The sequence below is a fragment of the Panthera leo genome, chromosome A2, assembly GCF_018350215.1.
Source record: "Panthera leo isolate Ple1 chromosome A2, P.leo_Ple1_pat1.1, whole genome shotgun sequence".
Lineage (NCBI taxonomy): Eukaryota > Metazoa > Chordata > Mammalia > Carnivora > Felidae > Panthera > Panthera leo.
Genome location: NC_056680.1, coordinates 81,253,567 through 81,279,311, shown reverse-complemented (window position 1 = coordinate 81,279,311; position 25,745 = coordinate 81,253,567). Strand labels below are relative to the sequence as shown.

The 25,745-nt window shown below is 38.1% G+C and overlaps 2 protein-coding genes across 4 annotated transcripts in view; one reads left to right on the top strand and one right to left on the bottom strand.

The window, feature by feature from the left end:
* The window catches only part of PHTF2 (putative homeodomain transcription factor 2), a 126,457-nt gene extending 105,396 nt beyond the window's left edge, over positions 1–21,061 (bottom strand). For 2 of the 3 annotated variants that reach the window (XM_042916397.1, XM_042916414.1), the window contains exon 1: positions 20,980–21,061. The gene's annotated coding sequence lies outside the window, so the exon portion shown is untranslated. Of the gene's footprint in view, positions 1–2,791; positions 2,882–20,979 lie in introns of those variants that run through there. The other variant, XM_042916406.1, reaches the window with a different exon arrangement.
* Positions 21,062–21,317: 256 nt separating this feature from the next.
* On the top strand, positions 21,318–25,494 carry TMEM60 (transmembrane protein 60). Its single transcript, XM_042916333.1, has 2 exons — positions 21,318–21,708; positions 24,792–25,494. The coding sequence occupies exon 2, from the start codon at positions 24,842–24,844 to the stop codon at positions 25,241–25,243; it is 402 nt and encodes a 133-aa protein (XP_042772267.1). The 5' UTR covers positions 21,318–21,708; positions 24,792–24,841; the 3' UTR covers positions 25,244–25,494.
* Positions 25,495–25,745: the final 251 nt, after the last annotated feature.

Sequence of the window (25,745 nt, the reverse complement as noted above, 5' to 3'; positions counted from 1 at the left end):
AGAAGCAGGCTCCAGGCTCTGAGCTGTCAGCACAGAGCCCGACACGGAGCTCGAACCCATGGACTGCGAGATCATGACCTGAGCCGAAGTTGGACGCTTAACTGACTGAGACACCCAGGTGCCCCACTACTTCTTCATTTTCTGAACTCCTGACCTCCTCATGTCTATCTCCTCTTCAAAAATATCTAATGATTTCCCATTGCCTAAGAAAAGAGTTTAATCAGGGGCGTCTGGGTGGCTCAGTTGGTTAAGCATCTGACTCAGGCATGACCAGTTTCGGCTCAGGTCATGATCTCATGTTTTGCAGTTTTGAGCCCCACATCAGGCTCTGCGCTGACAGTGTTGAGCTGCTCAGGATTCTCCCTCTCTCCTTCTCTCTCTCTGCCCTTCCCTTGCTCACGTGCTCTTTCTCAAAATAAATAAATAAATAAACTTAAAAAAAAAAAAAAGCTTAATTAGTATAGTAGACAACCCCCCCCCCCTTTTTCACAACCTGATCATAGATTTATTGCCTTTACAATCAGTAGCAGCTATCTTCTTCCACACACGACCTCTCAGCTACCCTCTCCAATTTACCATTCATATACATATCCTACAATCTAGCCATGTGGGTTTCTGAATGTACCATACATTTTCATGCTTGCCTTCCAGTCCTGGTCATATTTCCTCTGTCTAAAATAATTTTTATCAGGGAGCTCGGGTGGCTCAGTTGGTTAAGTGTCCGATTCTTGATTTCAGCTCAGGTTATGATCTCACAGTTCATGAGGTTGAGCCCCGAGTCGGGCTCTGAGCTGACAATACCAAGCTTACTTGGTATTCTCTCTCTTTGCCTCTCTCCCATTCTCTCTCTCTCTCAAAATAAACATTTTTTTTTAATTAAAAATAAAATAAAATAACTTTATCCCTGTTCTGACCTATTTGACAAGACACATTGGATTCTTCTAGGCCAAGTTCATCAGGAAATTAAATTTTGAGAACATACAAGCAGTAGCATTCAAATGACTTAGTTAGAGAGTAATTTTATAGTTACGTATTTTAAACTACTAGAAAAAAAAAAGGCTAATTAAACACGGCATTGAACTTTACTCCTTTACGCTATGTAACTGAGGGGTGCCTGGGAGCTCAGTCAGTTAAGGGTCAACTCTTGATTTTGGCTCAGGTCATGACCTCACAGTTTGTGAGTTTGAGCCCCAACCTGGGCTCTGCTCTGACAGCACAGAGCCTACTTGGGATTCTCTCTCTCCTCTCTCTGCCTCTCCCTCACTCATGCTCCTGTGTGCACACTCTTTCTCTCTCAAAATAAATAAACTTAAAAAATATATAATATATAAGGGAAATTACAGCAAAGGCATACATATATATGCACAGGTAAATAGAAAACAAAAATAAAAATGAAGCTTTAAATAAGATGTATGACTAGTAACTAACCTTGCAGATCTGAGAAAGCAGAACATGATAGTGGACAAAAGAGAACATCAACCCAATTTATACCATAAAAATCAACAAAAGCTTCAAGGACTGTGGCCCAGGTTCCACTGGAAGTAGGAGTAAAGGTGGGGCTGAAAGGAGGTCTAGTTAAAAGCTATTAAAGCAGCAGATGTGCATTCTCACTCCATACTATAATAGTGACTATTTCTCCATGCCCCTGTAGATCACCAAGTCACATGTGTATCTAAAGACAGGTAAATACAATATCAACTAAAAATGTTGAAAGTATTTGCCCCTGGGAAAGGGAAAATGTGGGGAAGGTGTTCTAGGGTTGTTATTTTTCCTAAACTTTGTATAACCATCTCTTTGTGATATTTTGATTCATAGTAAGAAATGTAGTTGACCCTTGAACTCAGCGGTTGGAGTACAGACCCCCCTGCAAAGTCAAAAATCCACACGTAACTTCTGACTTCCCTAAAACTCAACTACTAATAGGCTATTGTTGACTAGAAGCCTTACTGATAACATAAACAGCCACTTAACACATATCTTGTATATGTATTATTATGTATTATTACCCTACAGTAAAGTAAGCTAGAGAAAGAAAATGTTATTAAGAAAATGATAAGGAAGAAAAAAATACATCTGCAGTACTACACTGTACTTATGGGAAAAAAATCTGCATATAACTGGACTCACAGCGCTCAAACCCCTGTTTTTGAAAGGTCAACCATGTTTGGTCTTCATTCTTATTACAGACACAGAGCTCCTAAAACCCTCTGAATTTCCTATGGGGAGAATGCTAAAGGGGTCTTTTGTTATGTTAATAAGGTGACTTTCGGAAAGCACCTGAACAAGGACACTCTTTGCCAGTGGAGTCAAAGAGATTGGAACTTTCAGTCCTAGTACTCCCTACCCTTCCCTCAACCTCCTGGGGGCAGAGAACAGCTGGAGATGGAGTTCAGTGATTCAGTCAATTGTGTCTATATAATAAAGCCTCCATAAAAAACAAAAGTTCAGGATTTGGAAAGCTTCCAGGTTGGAGACCATGTGGAGATCTGGGGACAGGTTAAGTGTGCGCAGACAGCATGGAAGCTCTAAGTCCCTTTCCCCATATCATGTCCTCTATGAATCTGCCGTATCTGTCTCTTCTGAGTTACATCTTTTTGTAATAAACCAGTAATCTAGTAGGTAAAATGTTTCTCTGAGTAGTGTGAACTGCTCTAGCAAATTAACTGACCTCCAGGAGGGGGTGGTGGGAACCTCCAATCTATATGTAAGTCAAAAGCCCAGGGGATGGTCTGGACTTGTGAATGACATCTGAGGCAGGGGGAGGGGCAGTCTTGCATGACTGAGTCCTTACCTGGTAGGATGTGATGTTATCTCCAGAAAGATAGTGTCAGAATTGAGTTGAATTATAGGACACCCAGATGATGCTGGAGAATTGCTTGGTGGCGGGGGAAAAACACACACATTGGAATTGGTACCAGAATTATACTCTTAAGACATGTATCTGTGGAACTCTGATAAAAATTACAACTTGAACCAAGTTTTAGATTTCAATTTCCAAAGTTATAGCTTCAGTAAACTGGAATCCTAGTATTCATAAACATGATTCAATTATGTAAGTATATTCCAAAACATTCATTTAACATATCAGACAGCCACCTCTTTCTTACCTAATAGTCTTAATTATTCTCAGATTCTGTTATTTGCAAATTTGCCTGCTAGTTAATTGTTACTTGCAAGGTCAAAATACTCATAGTACTTTCCCTAATCATTTCCAGACACACAGAGACTAGCAAAAAACTTGAGATGTCTGATGTGAAGGTTTCCAGAAGAGGTCAAACAAGATGATGGTCTGTCTTCTTAAGACAGCTTTCACACTATCTTTTTTTAATCTTTTTTAAACCTTTTTTGTGGACTATTTTGTGACCTTTTTTTGCATGTTTTGCTTTTTATTGATTTTTTTTATTTAAAATGGCCCCCAAGGGTAGTGTTGAAGTGCTGTCTAGTGTTCCTAATGCAAGAAGGCTTTGATGTGCCTTATGAAGAAAATGTGTGTTAGGTAAGTTTCATTTTCATATTAGTTACAGGGCTATTGGCCATGAATTCAATGTTAGCAAACCAACACTAAGTAAATAAGGTGTCTGTAAACAGCAACACATATGAAACAAGGTTAGGTACTGATCAGCTGATGAAAATGCTGTGACCAGTGGCTCATAGGAGCTTAACCTTGTATTTCCATAGGAGCTTTGCTTCAATGTTCACTAATTCAGTGTTTGCTGCCACCTTATAGAACACAACTACTATGAATAACAGGAATCAACTGTAATTGGAGTTACTGACTGGGCTCATTCTAAGAAGGCAGATGGAGGGTTAATATGGTGAAGTAGAAATGAGAACCAATTTGTGTTCCTGGGCTTCTTTGTCCTATAGTTACAGTGGCCAATTTAAAATTAGTATTTATGGCTTTAAATGTAACCAGAGTACTTTTTAGGGGCAAGTGAACTATTCAGGGAAACCAAGTCATTTTTAAAATGATGAACATATTGCTGGTCTGCAAATCTATTTTAGGTAAAACCGTTATTAATATGTCCAGATCATCACTTCAGATTAATAAAAATAAAATTTGGGGGCTTTGCTCCATATTACTACTAACTACCACACCAAGAGGCCTAATCTGCCTGGAAAGTCAGGAATGCAACACAATTTCACAGCCACTAAACTTACATTCTTCTAATCTGAGGGAAATTCCTACATATCAGGAAAAAACAAATACTTCAATTTTCTAGCCCATTCAAATCTGTATCACAGAGAAAAGTACTTTATAAACATGCTACAACTACTACTTAAACCAGAATCATGAGCTCAATTTCATGAGCTTTTCATTTTTGCCTAATCTTTTCAACAATAAAAACCATAGTAGGGGGGCACCTGGGTGGCTCAGCTGGTTGAGCATCTGACTCTTGATTTTGGCTCAGGTCATGATCTCACAGTTGTGAGTCCTGTGTCGGGCTCTACACTGACAGCGTGGAGCCTCCTTGGGATTCTCTCTCTTTTCTCTCTTTCCCTCTCTCTCTCTCTCTGTCTCTTTCTGCTCCTCCCCTGCTCGCACATGTTCTCTCTCTCTCTTAAAAATAAATAAAATTTTTAAAAAAAGACCACAGTAGGTGCTCAATCACTACAACTATTCCATTTCTCTTCTCTCCTTCACAGCAAAGTTTTGCTATCTTCTCCAATTTCTCTACCTTCTCTCTTCAATCCAATCATGCTTTTACTCCCCACACTCTATTGAAAACTCTCCTTAAGGATACCAATGACTTCTACTCTAGTTGCCAAATCCAATGATCAGGTCTTGGGGCACCTGGAGGCTCAGTTGGTTGAGGGTCCAACTCTTGGTTTCGGCTCAGGTCATGATCTCATGGTTCGTGGGTTCAAGCCCCGTGTCAGGCTCTGCACTGGCAGCACAGAGCCTGCTTAGGATTCTCTGTCCCCCTCTTTCTCTGCCCCCTCTCACTTGTGCTCTCTCTCTCAAATTAATAAACATTAAAAGATAAAAAAAATAATAAATCCAATGATCAGGTCTCAGTTGCTCATCATACTCAACATACCAGCAGTATACAATGCAGCCAATTATGTTCCCTCCTCTTGGAAGACTTTATTCACTTAGCTTCTAGGAAACCTGTCTTGGGTTTGCTCTTAACTTTCTGGCTATTCCTTCTCACCTTTTTTGCTGGCTCTCTTCTTCTCCCTAAGCTCAGTACTTAGACATCTTCTCTGGCTTTGTTTAGTCCCTTGACGATCACTTCAGGTATCTTGGTTTAAATACCATGTATGTAGATTACAGCTGCAGCCTCACCTGTCCCCTAAATCCCCTAGTTTAGAAAAAGTCAGATAAATTTCCTTACCTAAGGACTTCTCAGAGCCTTTAATATATTACTGTGCATTATAAATATCCAAGAGAAGAGTATGTACACAATATGTCTTATACTTATTTAGAACAGAATCCTTTCCTCATGACGCATCTTGTGAGATATACAATTAACTAAGCCACTAAATATACCATACTAAGCTATCTTTCAAGTAGTTCCAACTTTTCACAGCACAAATTAATTATATAAAAATGGGCAAAATTTCCCTCTGAAGAGGTAATGACTGAGTTTGAAGTTTTCAAGGCAGCTCACTCCATTAGAAGAGAGTTTGCCTCAAAATTTTCCTTATGCAGAGAGAAACTGTGTTTTTCTTAAGTTCCATTCACCTGTATTAGTTACCTACTTTAAATGAGCACAAAACTTATTTATCACATCTTCAGCCTTCAAATAAAATAATGTAATAAGTATATGCTGTTGTTAATCATTTTCCAGATTAAATGTGCCCAGCTCCTTCAATGTTCTCCATATAACATGATTTCCATACCTCTCATGATCCAAGGCATCTTCCTCACCAGATAAGATCTAAATAATTCCTAAAATGTAGTTGGCCAAGAAAATAATTTATTTATCCCAAGAGTACAAAATACAGTAGACTTATAACTTCTACTAATTGGGACATGATCATTTGGTCACGCGGCATAAGAATATATTCACTTTTCTTAGCAGCCACGACACTGGTTGACTCAATAATCATTTCTGAAAATAAAGGTGTATTATACACATCCACACATATACATACACATACGTATACAATACATTTAGCTATGTCCACTGAGAAGGCTTAGAAGCAGCGATTCCTTAGTAGCAATAAGCATATCTAGCAACCAAATCTCTAAACACCATTCTACACTAAAAGAAACCAAGGCTCCTTAGAGAAATGTCTGATTCCAGTTGGCACAGAGACAGTACAAGGTGATTCTGGAACATCTTGTGGGGTCAGAAATTAAGAAGGTGCTCAAAGAATGATAGGGACATTGTCAAAAATTAAAATAAGAATATACTGGTATGGGGCGCCTAGGTGGCTCAGTCGGTTGGGCATCGGACTTCGGCTCAGGTCATGATCTCATGGTTTGTAAGTTCAAGCCCTGCATCGGGCTCTGTGCTGACAGCTCAGAGCCTGGAGCCTGCTTCAGATTCTGTGTCTCCTTCTCTCTCTGCCCCTCCCCAACTTGTGCTCTCTCTGTGTCTCTCAAAAAATAAATAAATGTAAAAAAAAAAAAAAAAAAAAAAAAAAAGAATATACTGGTATGAATGAATGAATGAATAAGAGGGAAACTTCTCTTTATAGCAGGGAGCCAGCTAACACAGAAGAAATTAGAGAATTACAAAAACAAAGTTACCATTTGGCAACAATCTTACTGAGATGTAATTGATACAGAACATTGCATAAGTTTAAGTTGTACATGATTTGATATAATGTGAAGTGATTACCACAATAAGTTCAGTTAACATATATCACCTCAGTTATAATTTTTTCCTTTGTGATGAGAACTTTTTTTAAATGTTTTTTAAAATGTTTTTTAATGTTTATTTATTTTTGAGAGAGAGACAGAGCATGAGCAGCGGAAGGGCAGAGAGAAGGAGACACAGAATCTGAAGCAGGCTCCATGCTCTGAGCTGTCAGCACAGAGATGTGGGGCTCGAACTCACAAACTGTGAGATCATGACTTGAGCTGAAGTCGGATGCTTCATTGACTAAGTCACCTAAATGACTTCCCTTTTTTTTTTAAATGTTTATTTTTGAGAGAGAGAGGGACAGAGTGCAAGCAGGGAAGGGGGCAGTGAGAGAGGGAGACACAGAATGTGAAGCAGTCTCCAGGCTCTGAGCTGTCAGCACAGAGTCCGATGTGGGGCTCGAACTCATCAAAAACCTGAGCCGAGATCAAAACCTGAGCCGAAGTCAGATGCTAACCAAATGAGCCACCCAGGCACCGCCCACCCCCACCCCCCCCACACACACTTTTTTTTTAGTAAGCTCTATACCCAACATGAGACTTGAACTCACAACCCCGGATCAAGAATCGCATGCTCTACTGACTGAGCCAGACAGGTATCTCTGTAAAGAGAACTTTTAAGTAACCATCTTAATAGCTGATTCATGCAAGAATCATCAATAAATATTAAAGCTAATGGGCAAATCTGTGAGTAATAGGATATTTACACAAAGGTTCTCTCCACAGGTATTTTATTAGCTACAAAGAGTGACTTTACCTTGGAGAAACCTGGCAGGTATCACCTTAACTAAATAACCAAAGTTATCATCATCAGTAAAAGGAGAAATTGCAGCATTTGCTTCTTGATATAATGCACTATGAAGAACACACCATTACATCTGTGGTATTCCTGCCCTTATAGAACCAGAATCTAATTTTTGGAGAAAAATCAATCAAATTAAAATGGAAGGATATTCAACAAAATGACATCTCAACACTTAAAAAAAAAGTCAATATCAAGAAATACAAACATAGGCTTAAGAAATATTCCAGCTTAAAGGAAACTTAAGAGACATGACACTAAATGCGGCATATGATCCGGGATTTTCTTTTGCTAAGTGGATACTACTGTGACAATTGGTGAAATGTGAATAATACTGGCAGCTAGATAATAGTATTGTATCCATGTTAATTTCCTGATTTTTGATCATTGCACTTTGCTTATGTTGGAGAATCACCTGGTTTTTAGGAAACAAAACTGAGGCATATAGAGAAAAGGAGTATCAGGATTCTAATAAGTCAGGAAAAAGTAATACACGTGTATCTATCAACATAGATAAAAAGGATAAAGCAAATATAGGAAAATTGTAATATACAGTTAATTTTGGCTAAGGATACACAAAAATTCTTTATACTGTTCTTACAACTTTTCCTTCAAACCTGAAATTATGTCAAAAAAGAAAAAAGCTACAATAAGCTTTAATTCAGTTTTAAAATACCTTTTTTATGTTAATTTTCTACACACAAACTATCAACTAAATATACATAATGCTTCCTTTTATTTTTTTTAAGTTAATTTTTATTCATTTTGAGAGAGAGCATGAGCAGAGGAGGAGCAGAGAGAGAGAGAGAGAGAGAGAATCCCAAAAAGGCTCCATGCTGTCAGCACACAGTCCGATGCGAGACTCTTAACTCATGAACCCATGAGACCATGACCTGAGGCGGTATCAGGAGTCAGACGCCCAGCTGACTGAGCCACTCATGCACCCCAAAGCCTTCCTCTTATAATTAAGTTTATTTTCTCATTAGTGTGGTTGCAGTGGTAGAGAATAGGATAAGCACAAGAAAACTATCCCTGTGTTTTAATTTAACAAATTTACAAATCCACCTCCATCAAAAGAAAAAGGTCACTTCAGTTGCCTATGATCAATGAGGAGACAGATTTTTAGATACTCTTCTAATATCTTTTTTTTTTTAATGTTTATTTTTGAGAGAGTGAGAGAGACAAAGGAAGGGCCGGCGGGGGTGGGGGCGGGGGGCGGTGAGAGGTTCCCAAGTGGGCTCCATGCTGACAGCAGAGAGCCCAATGTGGGGATAGAACTCACAAACTGTGAGATCACGATCTGAGCTGAAAGTAAGAGTCAGATGCTTAATGACTGAGCCACCCAGCTGCTCCTCTTCTAATATCTTAAAGCCCATTTCCTCCAGAGATTTTTAACACCATTTAATACTTATTACTTCAAAGGTTAAGTTATAATGACTGCTCAAAATATAAAAGATAACTCTGGATCATACCAGTATTTTTAGTCATCGTTGCAAATATTTTCCAATGATGATAAAAATTGAATTATTATACTTAGAGAAATAAACACTTCTCACTATTGACCCTAGTAATATTCTAGTCATATGTTTCACACTCAACAATTTTTGTCATAAAAACTGGATTTATAAAAGAAGCAAATGCAACTAATTGCTCACCTTTTAACTCATCATACATTCCTACATTTGTTTTAAAGGAAATAGGAATGCTGAGGAACATGAACATAAATACATTTATCCAATCAAAATATACGGTATCCTTTGGTTCTGGCTATGCAAAGCTAATACATTATGAAATCATGGGATTTAATTAAAACAATTAAAAAGTGGTACTTTACATTTAAATTATGACTATAAAAATATACAGGGACTCCCATTTCTTTAAAAAATTTTTTTTCTAATGTTTATTTATGCTTTGAGAGAGAGAGAGAGAGAGAGACAGCGAGTACACTAGCAGGGAAGGGGCAGAGAGAAAGAGAGAGAGAGAGAGACAGACAGACAGACAAAGAATCTGAAGCAGGCTCCAGGCTCTGGGCCTGTCAACACAGAGCCTGACACAGAGCTCAAACTCACAAGATCAAGACCTAAGCCGAAGTCGAATGCTTAACAGATTGAGCCACCCAGGCGCCCCAACAGAGACTTTCATTTCTAACCATGATGAGAATATCAGGGGCCACATTAATCTTCCCATCTTAAATACCAAAAACATGGACAAAAGAGTAAAAAGTTTTCAGATACTGTACAACAGGCAGCACAATCTCTGAAAGAGGAAACAAAAGTAAGCCCTCTAATTTCTCTAGTGTTCTGTCCATAGAGTTTCTAGGATGCAGCACTAAGATGGGAAAACCAGAGCCAGAGAGACTCCCCAAATTGAGAAAACAGTTGGGCACCTGGTTGGCTCAGTTGGTAGGGCACATGACTCTTGATCTCAGGGACATGAGTTTGAGCTTCACACTGGGCGTGGAACCTACTTAAAAAAGGAAAGAAAGTTCAGTGATACCAAGATAGCTGGAGTTCCAAGGACAAAGTACTAGAGAGGAAAAAGCAGCAAAAAAAACCCTCTGGAGTTCTGCAGTACATCCCCCCACAAGTCTCCGGCTGAATACTGATCAGCACATGTATGTAAGAAAGCCAGAGACAGAAGCAATCAGAACAATTACCAAAGTTCACAAAGGAATGAAAAGAGTTCACAAAGTGAAGAAATCCTGTAACAAGGGGCAACAGCTAGAGCATTCAGAAGAGGATTATACCAGTACTAGGAACAAATTAACCTTACACTAAAGGATGCTCAGGTCTCACCTAACAAAGCTTAAAAAGCAAGCCTTGGAAGATTAAACTGTTTCTAAGTAACTTAACTGTGTCCCAGAAGAAACCTCAAAAATGTAATACAAAGGAAAGGTATTTCCAAACAACAAAATTCACAATGTTTAACATTCAAACAAAAATTAGCAAGCATACAAAATAGGAAAATACAATACATAATAAGGAGAAAAACCAGTTTTAAAAATGGACCCAAAAATGACAAAAGTGATAGGATTAGTTAAGGAAGGACATTACAGCTATTATGTACAAAACAGTGCTGAAAAAAATTAAATGAGACAAAAATAAATGCAAACCAACCTTATGTCATGGATTGGAAGACTTAGGATTATTAAGAAGTCCACACTATCCAAAGTGATCTACAGATTAAATGCAATCTCTATCAAAATTCCATGATATTTTTTTTGCAAAAATAGAAAAATCCATCCTGAAATTCCTATGGAATCTCAAAGGACACCAAATACCAAAATAATTTTAAAAAAGAACAAAGTTGAAGGACTCACCATTTATTTCAAAACATTCAAAACAGTGTAGTTCTGGCATAAATGCATACAAAAAGACCAATGGAATAGAACAGAGTCCAGAAATAAACGTGTATGGTCACATATATGGTCAAATGATCTTTAACAAGAATGCCAAGATCACTCAATGGGGAAAAGACAGACTCATTAACAACTGATGCTGGGAGAACTGGATAGTCACATGCAAAAGAATGAAGGTGGCCCTTTATCTTATACCACATACAGAAATTAACACAAAATGGATAAAGACCTAAACCTAAGACCTGAAACTATAAAAATCCTAGAAGAAAACTTAGAGGAAAAATTTCATGATTTTGGACTTGACAATGATTTTTTAGCTATGACACCAAAAGCACAGACAACAAAAGCAAAAACAAGTATGTGGGACTATATCAAACTTGAAAAACTGTTGTGCATCAAAGGATACAATCAACAGAGAAAAAAACCTATAGAATGGGAGAAGATATTTGCAAGTTATATATCTGATAAGGGGTTAATAACCAGAATATATAAAGAACAACTCCTTAACAACAAAAAACCAAATAACTCAATTAAAAAATGGGCAAAGGACTCAAATGGACATTTCTCCAAAGATAATGTACAAATGGCCAAGAAGCATATGAAAAGCTAATCAACATCACTAATCATTAGGGAAATACAAATCAAAACCATGACATATCACCTCACAACCATCAGGATGACTACTATCAATAAAACAGGAAATAACAAGTGTTAGCAATGATGTAGAAAAATTGGGAGCCCTGTGTACTGTTAGTGAAATGGTAGAAAGGTGTGATCGCTATGGAAAGCAGTATGGAGGCTCCTCAAAAACTCAGAAGTAGAATTACCATATGATCCAGCAATCCCACTTCTGGGTATATATTCAAAAAGAGTGAAAGCTTAGTTTTTGAAGACATATTTGCATACCCATGTTCAGAGCAGCACTAATACACAATAATCAAGAGGTATAAGTAAAGATCCCCAAATCTAGGGATCACTGGATAAAGAAAATATGGTAAATACATACATTACGATATTATTCAGCCTTAAAGGAAATTCTGTTACAAACTACAGATGGATGAATCTTGAGGACATTTTGCTAAGTAAAATAAACTAATCACAAAAGACAAATACTGCATAATTTCATTCATATAAGGTATCTAGCATAGCCAAATTCATAGAGACAGAAAGTAGAAGGGTAGTTACCTGGGTCGGGGGAAGGAGAGAAGAGGAGTTGTTTAATGGGTATAGAGTTTTAGATTTGTAAGATCAAAAAGTTCCAGAGAGTTGTTTCACAACGTTAATATAGTTAACACTCTTGAACTGGTTAAGTAAAAATGGCGAAATGATTAAGATGGTAAATTTTATGTTATGTATTTTTAACCACGACCTAAAAAAAATCCATCTACTATAAACTCCATTTATTCAAAAAAGTAGAAGACGAATGCATGAGCACTGTTAAGGAGAGACATGGAAGTTATAAACATGATTCAAATCAAACTTCTAGATATAAAAAATACACTATCTAATAAGAAACATACAATGGATAAGATTAACAGCAGATTAGAAATCGGCAGAAGAAAGGTTAGTAATTTTGAAAACATAATAATTGACAGTATCCAAATTGAGACAAGAAGGCAAAAAAAGAACTAAAAACAAAACAAAACAAAACAAAACAAAACAGTATCAGTTAGCTGTGGGACAATATTAAATGGAATACCAGAATGGGAGAAGAGAGTGAAGGGAAGAGAGAAAAACTATTTGAAAAAATAATGGCCACAACTTTTCTAAATTTGATTAAAATGATAAACCCACAAACTAAAGACATCATTTTAAAAGTAGCCAGAGGGGACACCTGGGTGGCTCAGTTGGTTGCGCATCTGACTTGATTTCAGCTCAAGTCATGATCTCACGGTTTGTGAGATTGAGTCCCCCACTGGGCTCTGTGCTAACAGCACATTGGCTGCTTGGGATTCTCTCTCTCTGTGTCTCTATCTGCCCCTACCCAACTTGTGCTCTCTCTCTCTCTCAAAATAAATGAATAAACTTAAAAAAAAAAAAAAAAAGGTAGCCAGAGAAAAAAGACACTTTTAGTATAAAGAAATAGGGGGAACAGTAGATTTCAGGTCAGAAAAATGCAAATGAGAAGACAGTGGAGCATCATTAAAGTCCTATCATTAAAGTCCTGAAACAAAGAAACTGTCAATCTAGAATTCTATACCCAGCAAAAATATATTTGAAAACTGAAGTACAAAAAAAAAAAAAAAAAGATTTTTCAGACATATGAAAGCGGAAAGAATTCATCAGCAGTTCAGCTTACAGTACATGCTAAAGGAAGTCATTCAGGCAGAAGGAAAATGATACCAGATGGAAAAGGAATTTGAAAGGAATGAAGAGCCTTGAAAATGGGACAGATGTGGGTAAATATAAGAACCTTTTTCCAAAAAACTATTTTTAAATCCTTAAAAGAGAATTGACCATTTAAAGCTAAAAAACTAAAAATATATTGTGCAATTTAAACATATGTAGAACTACAATGTATGACAACACAAGAATAAGAGGGAGAAATGGAAGCATAGTATTATAAAGTTCTTATATAATATGTGAAGTAGTATTTTATCCAAAAAGAGTCTGTAATAAGGTAAAGATATATATGCATACTACAAACAAAACCCCCAAAACAAAAATACAGCAAAAAAGCTACAGATAATAAACAAGCCAAAAAAAGAGATAAAGGAGAGTCATAAAAAATACTCAAGTACTACAAAAGAAGGCAAAGAGAAAAACCAAAACACAGATGGGGCAATAAAACACAAGCAGCAAGACAGCAGATTTAAACCCAACAATATCAATAATCATATTAAATATAAATGGTCTAAATTAAAAAGCAAAGATTGGGAAATTGGGTAAAAAAAAAAAAAAAAAAAAAAAAAAAAAAGACTGAACTATATGCTATCTACCAGAAATCTACTACAAATATAAACACATCAATAGATAAAAATAAAAGGATGGAAAAAGAGCCACCATGCTAATACCAATCAAAAGAAAGCTGGGAGAAAAAAGAAAGCTGGAAAATCAATACTGACAAAGTAGATTTCAGAGCAAAGCATATTACCAGAAATAGAGAGCCATTTCACAATGATAAAGGGATCCAATTTGTCAAGAAATCACAACAATCCTAAACATGCATGCATCTCATAACAGAACTTCAAAATATATGAAGCCAAACTGATGGAAGTACAAGCAGAAATTGGCAAGTCCACAATTAGAAAAGACTTGAGAAATTCTATCAATCAACTTGATCTGACATTTATAGCCCACTCCACCCAACTTTCTTTTCAAGTGCACATGAATCATTTACCAATATGGGCCATATTTTGGGCAATAAAACAGTCTCAATAAATTTAAAATGATTCAAATCTTGGGGCGCCTGGGTGGCTAGGTTGGTTAAGTGTCTGACTCTTGATTTTGGCTCAGATCCTAATCTCCTGGTTCGTGAAATCTTGCCTGCATGGGGCTCTTTGCTGATATAGCATGGAGCCTGCTTGGGATTCTCTCTCTCCCTCTCTGTCTGCCCCTCTTCCACTTCCATGCACACATACACATGCTTTCTCTCTCAAAACAAACTTTAAACAAATAAAAATCAGTAAAATGATTCAAATCTTATAATGTATGTTCTTTGACCACAGTAAAATTAAATCAGACATCAATATCTGAAAAATCCCCCAATATTTGGAAACTTATGTACATACTCATTTATAACCAATGGGGTCAAAGAAGAAATCACAAATAAAATCAGCAAGATTTCTGAACTGAATAAAAATGAAAATACAACCTATCAAAATTCATGGGATGCAGCCAAACACTATTTAGAGACAAATTTTACAACATTAAACATTTATATCAGAAAACAATAAATTAATGAGCTAAGATTTTATTTTTAAAATTCAAGCATACCAAGAGCAAATAAAATGGAAATGAAATGGCAAAAAGAATATAATAAAGAATACAAATCAAGGACACCTGAGTGGCTCAGTTGGTTAAGCGCCCCACCCTTAATTTTGGCTCAGGTCCTAATCTCACAATTTGTGAGATCAAGCCCTTCATCAGGCTCTGTGCTGACAGTGTGAAGCCTGTTTATGATTGTCTCTCTCTCTCTTCGCCTCTCTCCCTCTTTCCCAAAATAAATAAATAAATGAAAAACTTAAAAAAAAATCAATGAAATTGAGAACAGAAAATCAATAAATAAAAGCAAAAGCTGCTCTGAATATCAATAAAACAGAAGCCTCTAGCCAAAGTGAAAAGGAAACAATGAAAAAAATACAGAAATTAACGGTCAGGAATGAGAGAGGGGACATAGTTGCAGATCTTAAAACATTAAAAGATAGTAAGAGAATATTATGGACAATTTTATGCCAATTTAACAACTTAGATTAAGTAGACGAACTCTTTGAAAGATTCAAACTATTATTGCTCATTCAAACACAAACAAATAAATAAACTAAATAGCTCTCTATTGAAATTAATTATTAAAATCTTTCCCACAAAGAAAACTCTAGACACAGGTATGTAAGTCATTTAGTATTAAGTTTAAGATACATGGAGGGATCTAGTATTTATTAATTATCATCTTGTGCTGGCACTAAGGATATATTTTAATATGCTTATGTTATTATTCAGCAAAATCATTCTGGAAGGAAGCTGTGGGAAGAACTGATTAATATGAGGCTACATCAAAACCAAGAAAACTAATAACAATCTGGGAAAGAAACGACGAAGGTCTGAAATAAATCCATGGCAATGAGGCGTGAGTGTTCAGACAGGGCATGATGAAAAGATGGAGAGCTAGTAGAAAGAAAGATCAGATATAATGACTGACTGGACATGAAAGGTATGGAGAGTAAAGAGTAAGGATACTCCATGATTCTCGGCTTAAACACTGAAAAACCACTCATTAGGATAGGGAATATAGAGAGACAGATTTGGGAACAAGAATATATGTTTATTTTTCAACATATGAACTAATTAATATGAGGCTAATTTAAAACCAAGAAAACTAGTAACAATAATCTGGGCAAGAAACAATGTAGGTCTGAAATAAATCAGTGGCAATGAGGAGTGAGTATTCGGACCGGGCATGATTAAAAGACAGCTAATAAAAGGAAAGATCAGATAGAATGACTGACTGGACATGAAAGGTATGGAGAGTGAAGAAAGAGTAAGGATACTCCGTGATTCTTGGCTTAAACACTAGAAAAACCATTCATTACGACAGGGAATATAGAGGAGAAACAGATTTGGGAACAAGATATGTTTATTTTTCAACATACGATATACTTAGACATTCAGTGTCCAAAAGATATATAGCAGGCAATGGGATATATGGAACCAACACTTAGGAAATACATGTAGTTAATTTGCTCTCCTAGGAGTCCCTGCAATTAAAGCCTTCTCTATAACTGTAAAATTAATGGCTTCTATCTGTTAAAAGAATTTTAGAGATAAGAAAGTGGTTAAGGAGTCTGAGAAAAGAAAGTCCCTTTCTGTACATACTAAATTCACAGTACAAGAGACCCAATTTCAGTGACCTTTTTATTGTCATTTAGAATAGCAAAACCTTATTTATTTACTCTATCTGGTTTAATGAGTCTGACATACTATCTTCAAAAAAAAACACTTCAGAATATGAAACCCTCTCCCCATCTTTTCCTTTGTTTTCTATGTGGCTGCAATAACTCAATTTTTTTATTCAACTTTGCCTGTTGCCTGTATGACATCCTACTGCCTCCCTTTAAGGTTTTATCTGTTTGCCATTTTCTGACTTTCCCATACTCTATTTGAGAATTGTATTTTTAAAATAAAAACACAACTGTTTAACTTAACTTTAACGGCAACAACCATTTTTTTAACATGTCTTATAAGCCAGGCAATGTGTCAAGTGCTTTACATACATTAGCAAACATAATTTTCAGAATAAATATCTCCATTTTATGATTAAATAAACCTGAACCTTAAAAAGATTTCATAATGAGCCCAAGGTCACATAACTGACAGACTGAAGAACTGAGACTTGAACCTAGGTCTATAGAGCATCAAAACTTGTGCCGCATAACTTAGCAAAACGTTTTCTGCTATCTGTAACAGATGTTTTACTGAATGTTTTACTAAGGTGCTTTCATTCATGTAAATATAGAGGAGTGCCCACGACATATCTTCAAAACTTCTGTTGAAATACTTTTAACAGCTCCTTTCCCCTACTGTTTCTGAAACTGGAAAGCTGCATACAGTGCACTTTTTCCCCCCTTTACTTCCTCTCATTAAATGTCAGATTCAATCATGTTATGATTATTATCAGGTAGTGGTGCAGCCACAGCCATTTCCTGCCCAGTTCCTGTTCACTACTCAGAATGAAGTCCAGCACTCTTTCCTTGTGCTCTAAACCTACCTGTTCTAGGAAGCAGTTGGTTTTTCTCATCTGAAATCTGATCTCTGTATTTTGTGTCATTTTTGGCAATCTGTATGAGGCTAACACGTTGGAATAAAAATGCAGCTTTCCTAAATGTCATTTAATATCTTCAATTTTGTCAAATAATTCTGGTCACGAAGTGATCTACATTTATCAATCCAATGGGAACATTTATGGTTCTGTGCTAACCTGAAGGGAAGATACACACATGGGACTTTTTCTCAGGTTTTTAAGAACAGTCCCAATTTGAAACGTTCTGTCCCACTCCCATGTCTCAAATTTGGATTCAGAAAAAGCAGTCAACATATGCAAAGGGTAGTTTGCAATATTGGCTCTATGTGGCTACATACTAGATAAAGGGGTTAAGGGAAGGCAACAGTCACTTTAAGATTCTTCTTTTTTAAATACTCCCAAAATACATCCCACAAATTAAGTGCAAATGCCTCTAGTGGTGTTAAGTCTTCCTTTACAGTTTAGAGTGAAATATCACAATGAAATAATGAAAGCGCTTAGCTGGACATGTTTGGAAATGAAGTTTTAACTGACAGTGGGGAAAATAAGTATTAAAAGGTAAATATTAAATACAAATACAACAATGCACAAATAATTTCCAACAACTTAAATATCTAAGTATGCAATTTCCAACCACCAAAATTGGGTAGTACTCACCTTGCCCAGCCACATTTATATACAATTATCATTTAAATTTGGCCTTCGCAAATACTTTTTATACAAAGCTACAATTACTTGCCATTCCTTCAACAATCCACATTCCTGTTCCAGGACCCTGCCTCCTGTTCTGTCTGTGTAGAATGCCCTCCTTCCCCAATAATGAAAACTACTACTCACCCTTTAAGGCTCCAGAGATAGCTCCCTGCTAAACCTCCAACCCCTTCTCTACTCTCTCTGAAAATTATTCTGTCTTCTTTATTCAGTGCTTACCAATGTGTCAGTACTTTATATATTCTGTTTAATACTTAATATTCCCCTTTGAAGTAATATTCTCTCCACTTAACAGATAAAGAAGCTGAAGCTCAAAAAGGTTTGCCATCATGTTAAAGGTCATAAAGCCAAATAGGAATTAAAATGGTGGTATGTCTAAACTTCAACTGATTTCTCTTCCATTAAATCACAGATTTGTATCACTCTTCTTATAGTACATGTTGTATTTTATTATCATTACCTGTTTAAATATTTCTCTCCCCCACTATGGCCAGGGAAGATGACTCCATCCTTATATCCCCAGCAACACTCAACAGTCCGTACTATACAATGACTCAAAGTGTTACTGAACACCTACAATATTCTTATTCAGTTTATGATTCTGGAGCATTATTTTCCACTGATTAGTCTCCTTGTATCAGGTCTCTAATAAGCCCCTGTGGTGGTGAAACTTATTGGCTTGGAATGTAGGCTTTGTAATGATTGCACAGATTTGAATTCCAACTCCACCAACTTATTAGCTGAGAAATCTTGAACAAATGAATTAACCTAAGTTATGGTTAACTCATCTATAACACAGAACAATAATCCCATACATACCTTATAGCATTATAAAGATTAAATGAGATAGTATGTAAGCAATCCGACTATTTTTCTATCCTCAATTTTTCTACATGCCACTCTAAATTTTCTTTGGCTTAGTTTAGTGAAGCCTTTTTCATTACAAATTCCTTGCAACTTTGTATCAAATGGGCTAGTAAAAAGGTTGGTGGTTTAAAAATTGCCAGGCCATGATGTCTGGCTGGCTCAGTCAATACAGCATGTGCCTCTTGATCTCATGGTTGTGAATTCAAGCCCCACACTGGGTCTAGAGCTTATTTAAAATAAACAAGTAAGTAAATAAATAACAATTTTAAAATAACAAAATTAAATTAAAAAATAAAAAATTGCTCAGGCCACCTACTCCATTTTTAGGGCCAACTGTCCAGTGCCAGTTTGGACTCAAAAAAAGTTTATTCTGGGAGGTTTGACTATGCCAGACCTCCATTGTACATTATACTTTTTCCTCTTATTACATTTTCATGCCCTATCAGAAAGTGGTAAAAATTAGAAAAGACATTTCCTACCTAACATCTAACTTAATACTATCCCATGCATGCACACAACTAACCTGTGTGGGAGGCAAGCTATTTCCCCACCAAGAATTTTTCCTGGAACTACCTTGTGTCTGGACTCAGGCATGGCTCATTCTCCTCAGACCTCTAGATTCCTTTCCTCTGGTATCTGGAGACTGAGCCACTACAACTGACAGGGGACACCCATTTCCCTCTCTTCAACTTAGCAATGTTTACTCCAAGAAGCTAGAATTTCAAATTGTTGTGATAATTTACAGTTCTTTAGGCTAAAGTGCATAGTTTCCAAATTCTCAGAACTCCCCCTTACAACTTTAAAAACGTTATGAAAAAAATCCAGTTTGGGAGGAAACAAATTTTTAAAAAATACATGATCTCTAAAAACAAGAGCAAACACCATGTCTATACCGAAAGTCTTGGAGAAAAGAAAAATCTTAAAATGGCTAGTTGGCTAAAGCTAACCAAAAACTATAAAATCAAAGCACACAACAAAATAACCTCAAAGTAAGTAGGATATACCATAAACAAAGACAGCGAGTGTAAATTAAAAAATGTTTAATACATTCACGAATTTAAAAATTACTTGGTATGTAAATGCTGACATTAATAAACTGTCCATATTCTGCACTCCCCTAGTCAGTATATGATGATATAAAGCAGTTCCTTTTTTTTTTTTTTTTTTCCTTTGGTCAGGCTAAAAATAGTGATGAATCTGTGACAGAATGATCTCCAAAGTTACACAAGGAAGGTGTTGAGTTTAAAAGTCATGACACGAAGGAATACCAAAATACTGGCTGTCAACATTAGATAAAAATAAGAAAAGGTAAAGCAAGCTGGTGGACCGCAGTATTGTTTCCAGAGGGGAAACAGCCCTTAAGGCCCCTGAGAGGTTTCAGCACCCGCTCCGTAGTCAGTGCCGGAATCAGAAAACTAAACTGTTGCCTGCTCAGTGGGTGCAGGGCAGCGACCCTCCCTCCAACCTGCGTCCAGCGCGCGCACAGTCGCCCTCTCCGCCCGAGCCCGCTCCTCCGGCCGCTAGCTGACCTCTCCCGCCAGCCCAGGCTCGGCCACCCGATGCCGATGCCCCTACACGCCCTCCAGGACCCGACGCGCCCCCAACACAGCGCCAGGGGAAGGAAGCGAAGGAAAGGGGCCGCGAGAGGGGGCGGAGGGGCGGGAGGCGGCGCTGGGCTTTGGCCCTTCACCATCGAGGCTCGAGGACTGCACGGGCTCGAGAGGAGGGAAGCTGAGCCTCTGCCACCGGTCAAATGATGGGAGGGGACCGCGGCTGACCCCGGCGCGCAGGTGCCAGCGGCTGCCGGGGAAGTCACCAGCGGCAGAGGGCGATGCGTTGGCCCGGAGCCCCCACCTCCATCCTGCCCGCCGCTTTCCTCTTTCGTCCTGCTCCATCCCCAGGATTCTGTCAGAACCCAACGACCTCCACACGGCCCGCCCAAGCACAGAGGTGATGCCGGCTCTTACCGTAGGAGCGGGCGCCGCGCCGCTAGGAGGCGGCTGGGGTGCGCGCGGGAGACTCCGAAGCGAGCGCCGCCGCCGCTGCGGGAGCCGGAGGAGTCACAACGAGGCTGCCGGCGGGAGCGCTGCCTCCAGAGCTGTCGCCCCACCCCCTCTCCCGCAGGATTTTGCGCCGGAGCCTGCAGTCTCCGCGCGCTGGCGCGGAGGGGGAGAGAAGGGGCGGGGCGCCCTCGGGGGCGAAGCCGAGAGCTGGCTGGTCTGATTGGCACTTGTGGGCCCAATAGGACTACGGACACTCCAGGCTGTGCTTAGACTGACTTCCCTCCTAGCCCGTAGCGGTAGAGAGGCGGGCCTAGTGGCTTCTCTTATAGCCGCCTTTTTGACAAACCCAAACGTAAGAAAAGATCGGTTGGTTCGCACTGGCGGCCAAATGGTCCAATTACCACAGGAAAAAAGGCCTCTGAACTTAGATTGGCATCCTCTCTACCTATAGGTAGAGAGGGTAGTCCCAGGGGTGGTGAGAACCTGCCCCGGATGTGGGCGTGGCCCTGAGGTAGAACATAGAGCCTCCGCCGTGGTGGTTTGGGGAGGCGGAACTGAGATCTTTTTCTTGATTATCATGTGACGGGTTCTGGATTTAATGGAGGAGAAAGCGTGGAAAAGGCCAAGGATCCAAACTGGCGAGTTTTCTGATCTTCGCGCCCCATTCCGCTCTCCGGCCAGCGGCGCTGCCAGGTGAGTCCCGGGCTCCAATGGGCCGGGCCAGCAGTCTCCCGAGGTGCCTTTGCCCTGCCGGTGCCCCGGTGCTGGCTTCCCGAAGCCTCGGGGGGTTTGTCTCTACCTCCCACCCCCTCCCACTCCCAGCCAAAAGGACTGACACCTGCTTGGCACCAGGCTTCTGCGTGCGTTTTGGATCTTGTGCAGGAAACCTCGTTCAACTCTCAAAATGTACGGGGCCGCCCAAAGCGCAGAATGGGAACAGTCCGGATAGGGCGGACCGTCAGTGTTTGAAGACTAAGGGCGAGGAGAGTTTAGGAACATCCTGAAGTTATAGGAACAAGTAGGCCCAAAAACCATGTAAGTTGTAAGCAAAACGCTGTTCCTCTGAAGGAAGGTTAAGTTTTCCAAGGCTGTTGCAGCAGGGGCCTTTCAAAAGCTACTCGTTATTTAGAGGAATTCTGTGTTGTGGGCTCATAAGCAAAACTGTCTTTTGGGATGAGGCGAGTTCATTTGGAAGAGGATTGGCGGTAGCGAGAGAAGGAAACGGGGGTGGTGTGGGAAGCACCGTGGGCAAATCAATGCCTGCACACACAACTGATAGACGCTGGAACTGTGGGCAGAGCCCTTTCGATTTCCATTTTGGGGCGATGCAGAACGTTTTGACAATGAATGAGGAAGCATATGAACTAATAATTATCTTCCTAGTACCAGAAGTAACCACCTAAAATGGGACTTCAGTAGAGCAAATTTTTGTTTTGGAGAAGGCAACCCCCTCCCTTGAGGGGAAAGAAGAGTAGTAGTAGGAAACAACGATTGCTTCAATTAGTGAAGATTTACGAATAAAGTAAAATTAACGTTGTAGCTCAGCATCCAGAATTCTTAAAGCATCATTTAAATATCGACATAGCGCTTCTCAGTTGAGGGCATTTTAGTATAAGTGCATACAGAGCTTTTGTTGCATCCCACATTATAAAACTGGAAGCCTTAAGACTGTGCTGTATTTTTCCACCTCCAATCCTAACGTGCCTGTGTTGAGTGCAGCTACCCTTTGACCAGGTGCTTACTCAGTCTTAACATGCAAAAATATGAACCCTGACTCATCCAATGGCTAGTGGAAAAGTGTGTTTAAGCAAGTGTATTGTAAACTTTTTAAAGGTTCACAAAAATGTTCAGATAGACTGGGAATCAGGATTGAGAAAAACTTCCTTTACAGCATGAAATCCATTTGTAGTTAATAATCAGTACACACCCTTCACACCTCTTCCAAATTCAGCCCATATCCCACTATGGCAGCCTCTGGTCAGGAAATGAGACCTAGAGAAAATGCCTTCCTCGGAGTAAAAGCATCTGCTTTTCATACTGCAGTATGAAGCATCTGCCAGCTAAGTAAATGAGTGCCAAAAGATGGGTATAAGGGGAAGAGGGGTGTTTGGAGATCCATTAAGTCATTATTGTAATAAAACAGATATATGTTCTTGCCCTATGATAGCCACCCATTGTTTAAAGTAGTAGAGATGTAGCAAAGAATATCAAAGTTCTAAAATATAATTAATTAAACATGCTAGTTTAGGGCATTTTTTATTTATCTTATTTTCCTGCATTTTTCTTATCTTCTGCATTTTTACTCCTAGCTCTCATGCTTTTGCTATCTACCCCACCACCTTCTGATCCTTTCCTCTTTCCACCAAGTATCCTCTCTCAATCACTCCTCTGTAGCTTATTTCCCTCAGCTTATAATCATAGATTATTCCTTTACTGAAAAATTTCTTCTTAACCCTTTCTCAGGCTCATTATTTGTCTTATCTTTCATCTTTTTTCTCCAAATGTTTCAAAAGAATAAAATGTTGTCAGCTATTTGCATTTCGTTATCTTCTGTTAACTGCTTACCCAACTGCATGCAATCTGGCTTCTGATTTCCATTCTACTTACTCTTTCTCCAAATGGTCACAATTTAAGTATAGAACATACTGTAAACTTGTATGTGAAGACTAAATGCTTATACCATATTATAGATTAATGAATCCCAATCAAAATTCCAATTTTTAAAGAATTAGTGATTTTAGTAGTGAAAAAATGAAAGGGCAAAATATTCTGGAAAAGAAATCCCATGAGTAGGTACTAAGCTTCCCAGATATTAGAGCATATATCCTGGAACATATCCAATCATAGTCATATAGTACTAGTGCAAAACAAATATAGACCAGTAAGACAAAATAGAAGTATAAGAAATAGCTTCAGGTTGCCTGTCCAAGTCCTGAGTTCAAGCCCCACAACGGGCATAGAGCTTACTCTAAGAAAGGAAAGAAGGGACTAAATTATTGAATAATTTGGCATCTATTGGTAACAAAATGTCAAAAGTTTAAGTGGTCTTGATTATTGGATAGCAAATGATAAAAAATCATGATCTATACCACAAACCAAACAATATATAATTAGTATTAAAAAGAAAAATTCAGACTAATAGCTATTTATTAAGAATTGCAATGAGAAAGTTTAATTTAAAAATATAAGACCCAGAGACTAAACTATGTGAAAACCCAGTATTATCAATGTGTTCTGTATTATTTTAGCCCAATGACCTCTTTACTTAAGTAATTCTACTTAATATCTTAATTTTTATCATTCCCTCTTTATTAAAACTCTCCTCCCTTAGCCTGATACCACTTCCTCCTTTTTCACTACTTTGATTTTGAAAGCTTTTTCTTAGTACATCTCCAAATTGAATGAAAATTTATAGATGTACAAATGTATAAAAAAGAGGTTAAGAATATCCCTGAGATGCAGGAATAAAGTCATGAGTACTTGGAATTGAGTGACTGCAAATGAAAAGGAACAGACTATTCTTGAGACTTTTGTATAGAGCTTATGCCCAGTTGATATACTAAAAATTTTATTGTATTTTGTCATAGGCTTTAAGGAATGATGGATATAATGTTGTCAAAGATGGCTACAAAATTTTACAGGTTTTGAAAGGCAGAATAGGATTTTTCAAAATTAGGAAATCTGTGAGTGGGGGAAGAACCAGCTTTGTTCACCAGGAATGGAAGTGATTTTTTTTCTGGTATCAAAACAATCTTGACTTTTTTTCCTTCTCTTAGGGTATATTTCCCTTTTTTCGACTCTGCAACAGCCTCTTTAAACTGTTTAAATGAGAATGTCCTTGGCTCAGAGAGTACTACTCACCTGGCTTTTCACATTACTCTTCTTGATCATGTTGGTGTTGAAACTGGATGAGAAGGCACCTTGGAACTGGTTCCTCATATTTATTCCAGTCTGGATATTTGATACTATCCTTCTTGTCATGCTGATTGTGAAAATGGCTGGGCGATGTAAGTCTGGTTTTGACCCTCGACATGGATCACACAATATTAAAAAAAAAGCCTGGTACCTCATTGCAATGTTACTTAAATTAGCCTTCTGCCTTGCACTCTGTGCTAAACTGGAACAGTTTACTACAATGAATCTGTCCTATGTCTTCATTCCTTTATGGGCCTTACTGGCTGGGGCTTTGATAGAACTTGGATATAACGTCTTTTTTGTGAGAGACTGACTTCTAAGGACATCATCTCATTTTATTGCTGTTCAACAAGCTGTCATTAAAGTGTTCTGAATCTTTGCAAGCTTGAAGAAATACCAGAGAACTGAGAAAAATAACCAAATGTAGTTTTATACTGCTTCCATAAAATAGTCTTTGTGAATCATGGACTTCTAGTCAATCCAAAGCTTAATTATTCAGTATTTGAGTTACTAATATCCTTATTATCCCTATATAAATAAAGTTTGTTTTTGACCTTATTTTTATACTTGACTCTTGAATAATCTGTTATAAGTATGTGGTCAATTCTTAAAGTAAGTAAACACAAAGTCTTTAATCTACATTATTTGGGTAGGAGTTTAATATATCATGGCCCCATTATGACCAATGTAAATGGTCATTTGTGCTTGTAATTATGAACAAAGAAACCTAGTTAATGAAATACTTAGGTGTGCCACTTTCATGTTTACATTCAGAATCAGAGTTTGAGAGATTTTTATCTAGGCTAACTGCATTA